Here is a 9,329-nt window from a genome sequence, read left to right as displayed (position 1 = left end):
CCCAGGACAAAGGGGCCAGCCCCAAAACGGGTGCCTGCCCTCAAACCTCCCTCAGCGGCCCTCGCACACCACCACTCACATTGGGGCTGCAGGCCCGCCTAGCCGAGCAAGGCCTCAACATAGCACCTCACGTCACTATCATCAAAAATCAGCATTCATCCTCCAAACTGGAAACGTCGAGACCCTGCTCCCAGGACAAAGGGGCCAGCCCCAAAACGGCTGCCTGCCCTCAAACCTCCCTCAGCGGCCCTCGCACACCACCACTCACATTGGGGCTGCAGGCCCGCCTAGCCGAGCAAGGCCTCAACATAGCACCTCACGTCACTATCATCAAAAATATGCCCAAATCCACCAAACTGGAAACGTCGAGACCCTGCTCCCAGGACAAAGGGGCCAGCCCCAAAACGGGTGCCTGCCCTCAAACCTCCCTCAGCGGCCCTCGCACACCACCACTCACATTGGGGCTGCAGGCCCGCCTAGCCGAGCAAGGCCTCAACATAGCACCTCACGTCACTATCATCAAAAATATGCCCAAATCCACCAAACTGGAAACGTCGAGACCCTGCTCCCAGGACAAAGGGGCCAGCCCCAAAACGGGTGCCTGCCCTCAAACCTCCCTCAGCGGCCCTCGCACACCACCACTCACATTGGGGCTGCAGGCCCGCCTAGCCGAGCAAGGCCTCAACATAGCACCTCACGTCACTATCATCAAAAATATGCCCAAATCCACCAAACTGGAAACGTCGAGACCCTGCTCCCAGGACAAAGGGGCCAGCCCCAAAACGGGTGCCTGCCCTCAAACCTCCCTCAGCGCCCCTCGCACACCACCACTCACATTGGGGCTGCAGGCCCGCCTAGCCGAGCAAGGCCTCAACATAGCACCTCACGTCACTATCATCAAAAATCAGCATTCATCCTCCAAACTGGAAACGTCGAGACCCTGCTCCCAGGACAAAGGGGCCAGCCCCAAAACGGGTGCCTGCCCTCAAACCTCCCTCAGCGGCCCTCGCACACCACCACTCACATTGGGGCTGCAGGCCCGCCTAGCCGAGCAAGGCCTCAACATAGCACCTCACGTCACTATCATCAAAAATATGCCCACATCCACCAAACTGGAAACGTCGAGACCCTGCTCCCAGGACAAAGGGGCCAGCCCCAAAACGGGTGCCTGCCCTCAAACCTCCCTCAGCGGCCCTCGCACACCACCACTCACATTGGGGCTGCAGGCCCGCCTAGCCGAGCAAGGCCTCAACATAGCACCTCACGTCACTATCATCAAAAATATGCCCAAATCCACCAAACTGGAAACGTCGAGCCCCTGCTCCCAGGACAAAGGTGCCAGCCCCAAAACGGGTGCCTGCCCTCAAACCTCCCTCAGCGGCCCTCGCACACCACCACTCACATTGGGGCTGCAGGCCCGCCTAGCCGAGCAAGGCCTCAACATAGCACCTCACGTCACTATCATCAAAAATATGCCCAAATCCACCAAACTGGAAACGTCGAGCCCCTGCTCCCAGGACAAAGGGGCCAGCCCCAAAACGGGTGCCTGCCCTCAAACCTCCCTCAGCGGCCCTCGCACACCACCACTCACACTGGGGCTGCGGGGTCGCCTAGCTGCACAAGGCCTCAACATAGCACCTCACGTCACTATCATCAAAAATATGCCCAAATCCACCAAACTGGAAACGTCGAGACCCTGCTCCCAGGACAAAGGGGCCAGCCCCAAAACGGGTGCCTGCCCTCAAACCTCCCTCAGCGGCCCTCCCACACCACCACTCACATTGGGGCCGCAGGCCCGCCTAGCCGAGCAAGGCCTCAACATAGCACCTCACGTCACTATCATCAAAAATATGCCCAAATCCACCAAACTGGAAACGTCGAGCCCCTGCTCCCAGGACAAAGGGGCCAGCCCCAAAACGGGTGCCTGCCCTCAAACCTCCCTCAGCGGCCCTCGCACACCACCACTCACATTGGGGCTGCAGGCCCGCCTAGCCGAGCAAGGCCTCAACATAGCACCTCACGTCACTATCATCAAAAATATGCCCAAATCCACCAAACTGGAAACGTCGAGACCCTGCTCCCAGGACAAAGGGGCCAGCCCCAAAACGGGTGCCTGCCCTCAAACCTCCCTCAGCGGCCCTCGCACACCACCACTCACATTGCAGCTGCCGCCTCACCTTTCCGAGTAAGGGCTCAACATTGCGCCTCATATCACTCGCGACCGAAATTTGCATCACCTCTTCCCTGTCCCAGAAGCCACCACTTGGGCTGGTTCTGAGCCCCAACCCCCCCCTCACAGCTTGTTTTCAGGCCCAGAAACACAGCACTCTGGGGACTTTTGGAGCAGCTGAACCCCAGGACTGAGCTGGGCTGTTCAGCCCCAACCACAGAACTTCATCCTCCTTTGGGGGGCTGGAAACACCCTTGAGGCTGCTGCTGTGGCCCATGTGTGAAGGGAAAGGGGGGCCACAGCCCAGGGAGTGCTTGGGAACTGCAGGCACCCACCCAGACAGGGAAAGCTTTATTGCACTTTATTCCACTTGATTTTTCAATTATCGTTATGCATTACACTTCTTGTAATAAACCAACACAATAGCTTTATTAGCAGTACTAGTTACAGTATTGTTTAAAAGCCAAGCACGCCCCCCTCCCCCCACCCCCCCACTCGCGGCAACATCCGCGGGGAGCCGGGCCCGGGAACCCCCACGCAGCCCGGCCGCGCCCCGACCCCCCACCCGACCCCCGCTGGGGCTCGGCACCCGCCCCGTGTAGCGGCCGGCGCCCCTCCTCGCTCGGCGCCGCTCCGGCCGCCGCTGCCCGACACAAGCGGGGAAGAGCCAACAGAACGCGACCTGGCTGTCACGCCGGGCACGGACCCAAGCGGCACCCCCGTCCCAGCGCATCGCATCGCCCGCCCGGGCCGCGTCTCCCCGACCACCTCCCGCCCGGCGCCGTCGACCGCAAGGCTCCCGCCCCCGGAACACACCGCGAACCCGCCCGCACAGTGGCTCGGGCCCGGTCAGACGCAGGGGGCCCACGGCCGGACACTACTGCCCGCCGCCCCGCTCCCAGCGCCCCCCCGGCCCGGCTCACCGGCGCTCCTCAGCCCGCGGGGCGGCAGCAGCACCAGCTCCACGTCCGCTCCCCACGGCCGCCGCCACACACTGACAGCGCCGCCGGCCCGCGCAAGCGCTCTACCCTCTCGGGCCCCGCCCCCACCCCCGACCAGCCCACCCGTGCCCCGCCCATCTCCGCGCCGCCCAATCCCGGCCCGCTCTTTCCCTCCGGCCACGCCCCATCCCGTCCATCTCCGCGCCGCCCAATCGCGGCCCGCCCTTTCACTCCGGCCCCGCTGAACCCGCTCCGGGAGAGCCGACCCGCAAGGAGTCGCGGTTTCCGGGTCCCGCCCCGTTCTCCCTCTCAGCCCCGCTCCCGGAGGGCGCCCGGCCCGGGCAGTCCCGGCGGCAGCTGAGGCCCTTCCCGGCTTTAGGGGCTTGAACGGGAACCGGGGCCGGCCTCGCTGCGGAGCCCCTGCCCGCTCTCCCCGGCACACCGACAGCGGCTGCCGGGGCTACTGCAGCGGGGCCGCGACCCCTCGAGTCTCCCGGCAGCGGCCCCCGCGGCTGCGCGGGGCACAAGCTGGGCTCCGGGTCCCGGCAGCCATGCCCTTGTCTCCCTCCCGGGCACGGAGCCGGGGCCCGGCGGGGCGGCGAAGCGCGCCGAGGGACCGGGAGCGGCAGCACCGAGCCCAGGTGAGGGACGCCGGGGGTTCCGGGGCTGGGGGGGGGCGGTCTGGCGCCGGGGGAGCCCTGTCTCCCTGCCCGGCCCCGGCCCTCTGCCCGCCGGGGCTGGCCGTGCAGCCCAAGGCTCCCACGCGCTTCATTGCAGCTCCCGCCTGGCCCAGCTCCGCTCAGGGACGCTCCGGCTCGGCACCAGCTCGGCTCCAGCCCCGCGCTCGGCGCTTCGGCCCCGGCTCCGGCCCGGAGGCGTCTGCGCTCCCGGTGCTGGGCGCTGCGGGGAAGAGATGCTGCTGCTGCTGCTGCTGCTGCTGCTGCTTCCGACAGCTCCGGCTGAGGGGAACCCGGGCTGCTGCCCTCTCTGGCCTCAGGAAAGCTCCGGCTTGTTCCAGCTCCGGCTGATGGACGCTCCAGCCCCGCATGGCTGCAGCTGCAGCTCCAGCCCCGTGTGATTTCGGCTCCCGATGCCGCCCGCTCCAGGTAAGAGACGCTCCGGCCGACGGACGAGCTGTCTCGCTCCCCGTCTCCCCGGCCGAGGCGGGAGCCCAGGCTGCTCAGCACGGCGTTACCCAGGGGGTTCAGTCCCTCATTTTTGCCGTAAATATGGTAAATGCGGCTGTGCGGAGCGACGGAATCGCCCCCCTTAAGGGCTGGGCTCCTCGGTCACCGCCGCTGCTCGGGTCACCGCTCCGTGCCTGTCCCGTGCGGGGGCAGGGGGCGGGGGGCGGGGTGTCCATGGTCGCCGCTCCAAACCCGCGTCCCGCAGGGGGTTCTGCTGGATTCCGGCCGTGGCTTTGTGCCCGCTGTCACGGAAGGGTCGGTCTTCTCTGGGGTGTCCTCGGCTTGGGTCTGGGGGTCACGTGGGGTTGGGGGGGCCCAGGGAAAAGCTCCGACCCCCAGGCAGCATTCGTTCTGTCGCAGTTTCCAGCTCGCCTTTCGCACGGGCTCAGGGACCCGCCGGCTTGTTGCAGCTCCGGCTCCTCCACGCTCCGGCCGATGGACGTCCCACCTCGTCCCACCCCTGCCCGCTCCGGCCGAGAGACGCTCCTGCTCCTGACAGCCCCGGGGGCTTTTGTCCAGCTCCGGCCCTGCGTCATTTTGGGCCCAGCCGAGACACCGGACGTTCCCGTTTCTCACAGCTCCAGCCCTACAGCTCCTCCCAGCTCTGCCCAATGGACGCTCGAGCCCTGCGTGAGCTCCTGCTGCTTCCAGCTCCAGGCGCCGGACGCTCGGCTGGTTCCCCTCCTGCTGATGGGCCCCCAGCTCGGAGTCAGAGCTGCTCCCCAGCTCTGGGGGCTGGTGACGAGGTCGTAAATCAATCACTGTCATCGCTCAAGTACCACCCCTGTCTGCCCCTTGAATAAAGCCTCGGTGCCCCCATTTTTGCCCAGAGACTATCTCAGACGTTGAGTTCGGCCTGGTGCATGCCAGCGTCCCGCACTTCGGGGGCAAACGCGACCGGACCCCCACCTCCGGTGAGGGTCCCGCAGCCCTGCCCCACCCACCCACCGACTTCCCCCCCACCCCCAGAGCTGGCATTTGGGGGCTGGGAAGGGCTGCTCAGGCTCCAGTTCTCAGCCCCTAAAGGCAGCGCTTGGGCTGGTTCTGAGCCCCAACACCCTGCAGACCACCCCCCACCCCCCACCAGCTTGTTTTCAGGCCCAGAAACACAGCACTGGGCTCCATTTCCAAGCTCTGAAAACGCAGCACTTAACCCAAAAAAGAGACTGAGCTGCTGAACCCCAGGACTGAGCTGTTCAGCCCCAAACACAGCACTTAGTCCTCGCTTGGGGGGGCTGGCTGGAAACACCCCCCGGGGCTGCTGCTCCTCTGGCCCCTGTGTGAGGGGGAAGAGGGAAGGCACCCACCCACAGCCCAGGGCCCAGTGCAGGGAGTGCTTGGGAACTGGGCGGGGGGGGGGCAGGGGGCACCTCCCGCGGGGAGGAACCGGCCCCGGGGCACTGGGGGCAGCACCCACCCCCCCGGGGAAAGCTTTATTGCACTGGATTACACTTTATTATCGCACCGTTACGGTTACACAGCGTGCTTACAGGACCATCACAAACCAGCACGAGTTCTTTATTCTCTGTAGTTGCAGCAGTATTTAAGCCCCAGCCTCCACACCCCCGCTCCCCACAGCCGCAGCCCCCGCAGGAGCCGGGCCCGGTTCCCCCCAGCCCAGCCGCACCCCGGTCCTGCTCGGGACCCGAACCGGTCGTCGTGTCCCCCCCACATGCCCCGGGCAGCGGCCGGCGCCCTTCCCGCCCCTGCGGCACCGGCACCCGCTCGGCGCCGCTCCGGCCTCCGGGGCCGCCGCTGCCCGACACAAGCGGGGAGCAGCCGCCGGCACGGGGACCCGCTCCCACCCACGGCCCGGACCGGCACCCCCGACCCGGGACACTGCCCGCCCGGGCCCGCGTCTGACCGGGTCTTCCCCGCTCGGCACCCCCAGCCCCGGCACACACCGCGGGCGGGCCCGCCCGCGCGAACGGAGACCCCGGCTCGGCCAGACTCGCGGGAACCGCGGCCGACCACCGCTGCCAGCCACCCCGCTCCCAGCGCCCCCCGGCCCGGCTCACCGGCACTCCTGGGCCCGCGGGGGACCGGGACCAGCACCGGCTGCTACTCAGCACTACTGCCGCCGCCCGCGCACGCGCCCTACAGCCTCCGGACCCGCCAATTCCGGCCCGAGACACCGCCCGGACGCGCCAATCCAGCCCGCCGAGCCTCGGACCGCCCATCTCCGCTCGACCCAATCCCGACCCTTCATGTCGCGCCCCGCCTATCTCCGCTCGACCCAATCCCGACCCTTCATGTCGCGCCCAGCCCATCTCCGCTCGAGCCAATCCCGGCCCGCCATTTCAATCCGCCCCGGTTTATCCCCGGTCTTCTCAGTCCGGGCCCGCCCCCCTCTGGCCCCCCTCTGGCCCCCCGTCTCCGCCTCACCCGTCCCCCGGAGGCTCCGATCCCGCCGCCGCTCCGGGAGACTCGAGGGGTCGCGGCTCCGCTGCGGTAGCCCCGGCAGTCGCTGATGGTGTGCCGGGGAGAGCGGGCGGGCCCGGATTGAAATGGCGGGCCGGGTTTGGGGGGGTAACACATTGGCCTTGATCCTCCCCGCTGTCCCCAGCACCGCTTACACCGCCGAGGCCACCGACTACGACGTGCGGGTGCTCCTGCGCTTTCCCCAGCGGGTGAAGAACCAAGGCACCGCCGACTTTCTGCCCAGCCGCCCCCGGCACAGCTGGGAATGGCACAGCTGCCACCAGTGCGCGTCCCCTCCAGCGACCCTCCTTCCTCAACGGCGTTTTAAAAAAGCTTTTTTTTTTTTTTTTTAATTGCTTTTCCCTCTTTTGGGGGCTCTGAGATCTCCGGGGAGGGGGGTGGAGGGGGGGGGGCTATCGCCTTGCTTCACGTCTAACGTCCCTAAAGCCACCGAGCTCCCGCAATTCGTGTCCCCAGGGAGGGAGCCGGGAAGCTGGTGTGGTCCTAGGGTTGATGGGGAAGCCGGTAAAATCACCTCTGGGGAGGGGACGGCGTGATTTTTGGGGGTGTCGCCTTGGTTGTCCCCGGGCACTACCACAGCATGGATGAGTTCAGCCACTACGACCTGTTGGATGCCACCACGGGGAGGAAGGTGGCCGAGGGCCACAAGGCCAGCTTCTGCCTGGAGGACACCACCTGTGATTTCGGCAACCTGAAGCGTTACGCCTGCACGGCTCACGCCCAGGTGGCTTTGGGGTGGGGGGGGGATGGATCCTCGAAGGGTTCCTTGGGGTTCCCCACACCCAGCACACCCCGAACCCCCTTTTTTCTCCCCGCAGGGCTTGAGCCCGGGCTGCTACGACACCTACAACGCCGACATCGATTGCCAGTGGATCGATATAACGGACGTGCAGCCGGGGAATTACGTCTTAAAGGTGGATGGGGTGGGGGGGAGGCGATTTTTAGGGGCAAACGGTACCGATTTGGGGTCGGCTTGGGATCTTCTCAACCACGGGGTTCAGGACCAGACACCTTTGTTCGGTGCCAGCCCTTTACCAAGGGTTTAGGCGCTGCTCGTCACTCCTCTTCCTAATTTTTTTTTTTTTTTGGGGGGTGGGGGTGTTTTTCCCTTTCTCCTATTTTTAGGTTCAGGTGAATCCCAAATACATCGTCCTGGAGTCGGACTTCACCAACAACGTGGTGAGGTGCAACATCCATTACACCGGGCGCTACGTCGCCATGACAAACTGCAAGATTTCCCAGTAAGGAGATGTCCCTCTGTCCTTCTGTCCTTCCCTTGGCAAAAAAAAACCCAACAAAACAACCCAAAAAACCAAAAACCCCCAAAACCCACAGAGATGGGGTGGGACGCGAGCGGTTTAATTCCTTTTCTTCTCCGCTTACGCCCGGGTTTTCTGCCCGAGCATCCGACAAAGAGCTGGATGTGGCCAGTGGTGGAGCTGGGGGGGGGGTCGGTGTTTCGCTCCTTTTGGGGTGCTTATATTGAATTTCCTTGTTATTCCAGGGAAGAACGAAGCTGAATTTCAAAAGAAATCCCTGCTCTGCTTTTGACAGAATGGTTTCAAATGTCTTCCTGAGCGCATTGCCCAAATCCTGACTTTTTTTTTTTCTTTCTTTTTTTTTTCTTACCGATCTTGATGGAAGCGGGGCTGGAGGGACGTCACCTGCCCCGACCCCTGTCCCCCCCCTTGAGAAAGTGCCTCAGCTGGCTCCTCTGGCCCACCGGAGACCCCGGAGCCCATCAGCAGTTCCTCCACCCCACCCCCCCCCGCCCCCAAAACCCCCACCATTTCTTTACGTTCAAAGGAGGGGAAGCAAGAATGACTCCTTGAAATATTTTTTTATACTTAACTTTTCTTTAACCTTTGGCTTTTTGGGGTTTTGTTTGGTTTTTTTTTTTTTATTTCCTAAGGGAAACCGATGTTAAGTTTTAGCCGGAATAAAGGCCGGGGCCCGTAAATGCTGTATAAATGCTGTAAATCACATATTATGCAATAATAGTCTTTAACCCCTTCGGCATTATTTTTTTGGGGGGGGGGGGGTGGGCCTGGAGGTGAAAGAAGACAGCCCGGGGTGAAGAAGACACCCCGGATTTGGAGGTGCTGCCCTGGTAGGGATGCTCAACTCCTCTTCTCGATACTCTGGGATGCTCCGGTTATTTTGGGGGCCAAAGGTGCTGGAAATCCCATTGCCCTACGGGGGCGCTTGCTCCCTCTGTTCGGCCTGTAAAAATAGGAAGGGAGCACTTGAGATGACTGGAAGTCTTGTTTTATTATTATTTTTATAAAAGTTATTATTATTATTATTGTTATTGTTATTATTATTATTTTCACAAGCTTTAAAACCAGAAATCATTAAAACACGTTGCTTTGGAGGGTTCGGTGTTTAATGCCACCGTGACGGGGTGTCCTGGGGGGGGGGGGGCAACACTGCGATGGGGGGGTGACCCCAGGGGATGGAGGGTGACTCGGGGGGATGTGACGTGAGGTGCTATGTTGAGCCCTTGCTCGGCTAGGCGAGCCCACAGCTGCAATGTGAGTGGTGGTGAGCGAGGGCCGCTGAGGGGGGTTTGAGGGCAGGCACCCGTTT

The 9,329-nt window shown here is 63.6% G+C and overlaps 2 protein-coding genes across 6 annotated transcripts; both read left to right on the top strand.

Annotated features, from left to right (window-relative positions):
- Positions 1 to 3,490: 3,490 nt before the first annotated feature.
- On the top strand, positions 3,491 to 5,129 carry LOC129200423 (transcription initiation factor TFIID subunit 4-like; the record flags this gene model as incomplete). Its single annotated transcript, XM_054811772.1, has 3 exons — positions 3,491 to 3,752; positions 4,130 to 4,217; positions 4,709 to 5,129. Coding segments are annotated over 3 exons (693 nt in total), but the record flags the coding sequence as incomplete, so codon positions are not given.
- Positions 5,130 to 6,592: 1,463 nt separating this feature from the next.
- LOC129200424 (lysyl oxidase homolog 1-like) lies at positions 6,593 to 9,114 on the top strand. 5 transcript variants are annotated; one of them, XM_054811775.1, is made up of 5 exons: positions 6,593 to 6,771; positions 6,865 to 7,002; positions 7,559 to 7,654; positions 7,866 to 7,981; positions 8,245 to 8,280. In XM_054811775.1, exons 1-5 carry the CDS (start codon positions 6,769 to 6,771, stop codon positions 8,258 to 8,260), a joined length of 369 nt encoding a protein of 122 aa, XP_054667750.1. In that variant the 5' UTR covers positions 6,593 to 6,768; the 3' UTR covers positions 8,261 to 8,280. The 5 variants fall into 5 exon arrangements, with proteins under 5 accessions (XP_054667750.1, XP_054667752.1, XP_054667749.1 ...); XM_054811774.1 differs by having other exon boundaries at positions 6,606 to 6,771; positions 6,865 to 7,464; positions 8,245 to 8,275; XM_054811777.1 differs by lacking the exon at positions 8,245 to 8,280 and adding an exon at positions 7,308 to 7,464 and having other exon boundaries at positions 6,600 to 7,002; positions 7,866 to 7,985.
- Positions 9,115 to 9,329: the final 215 nt, after the last annotated feature.

Source organism: Grus americana, unplaced genomic scaffold (genome assembly GCF_028858705.1).
Source record: "Grus americana isolate bGruAme1 unplaced genomic scaffold, bGruAme1.mat scaffold_108, whole genome shotgun sequence".
NCBI lineage: Eukaryota > Metazoa > Chordata > Aves > Gruiformes > Gruidae > Grus > Grus americana.
Note: the sequence above shows the minus strand (reverse complement) of the source record. Positions and strands in the feature narration are given on the sequence as shown.

Excerpts from the sequence above, each read along its gene's own strand:
- LOC129200424 (XM_054811777.1), top strand. The coding sequence starts at position 6,806 with ATGGCGGGCCGGGTTTGGGGGGGTAACACATTGGCCTTGATCCTCCCC. Across the intron at positions 7,003-7,307 it reads GAATGGCACAGCTGCCACCA|GCACTACCACAGCATGGATG; the intron begins GTGCGCGTCCCC and ends GGTTGTCCCCGG. Across the intron at positions 7,655-7,865 it reads CGGGGAATTACGTCTTAAAG|GTTCAGGTGAATCCCAAATA; the intron begins GTGGATGGGGTG and ends TCCTATTTTTAG.